The sequence below is a fragment of the Penaeus monodon genome, chromosome 22 (assembly GCF_015228065.2).
Source record: "Penaeus monodon isolate SGIC_2016 chromosome 22, NSTDA_Pmon_1, whole genome shotgun sequence".
Lineage (NCBI taxonomy): Eukaryota > Metazoa > Arthropoda > Malacostraca > Decapoda > Penaeidae > Penaeus > Penaeus monodon.
In genome coordinates, this window is record NC_051407.1 from 7,538,083 (window position 1) to 7,538,746 (window position 664).

Below are 664 nucleotides of genomic sequence, written 5' to 3' on the forward strand. Positions count from 1 at the left end.
CACCGCTAGGAAGAGTTGGATTATCTCCTTCTTCGTAATTGACGAAGTAGATCTCAGGCGCTTTTGGGGGATGGGCAGGTACTTCGATAACACGCTGTGCCTGGTCATCTTTCTTGTTGAGGACATAGACGATGTTCTCCTGTCTGGGTGGCGGAATGACGATTGGCTCAGGTCCTTCTCCATCTTCAGGAAGGCGCACGAAGAGAATGTTATGATCAACTCTTGGAGGAGGAAGAATTGGTGAAGGACCAGCGTGTTGTGGTTGTTCAGGTACGTCAAACACATAAACTCTCCGATTGACAACTGGTTCAACACAAGATCCATCCACATGTCGAACTTGTCCCTCTCCACATTGTTCTATAATTCCAGCCCCGGCACCTGCTAGAGGGCCACCGACAGCTACATTGCCACTCACGACGACTTGTCCAGTCGGTGTAGAAATTCCACTTCCTGTGATATGTCCAGTTCCGACCAGTCCAGCTCCAGTGGAAATACCACTTCCGCCTATATGTCCAAAACCAGAGCCACCACCGGACACATGTCCACTAATACCGACTACTCCACTGCCGGTACTTTGCGCTGACCCGGGTGCTTGCGGCAAACTGTAGCCCTGAAGGGCTGCAGATACGGTCGCGAGTGAACATGCCAATACCTGTTGAAAAAT

The 664-nt window shown here is 50.8% G+C and overlaps 1 protein-coding gene across 1 annotated transcript in view; it reads right to left on the reverse strand.

Moving 5' to 3' along the window:
* LOC119587274 overlaps positions 1-664 on the reverse strand; it is a 2,121-nt gene that overhangs the window by 281 nt on the left and 1,176 nt on the right. The window contains exon 2 of the mRNA XM_037936027.1: positions 83-652. Coding sequence (XP_037791955.1) covers positions 83-652 — 570 coding nt within the window. The remainder of the gene's footprint in view (positions 1-82; positions 653-664) is intronic.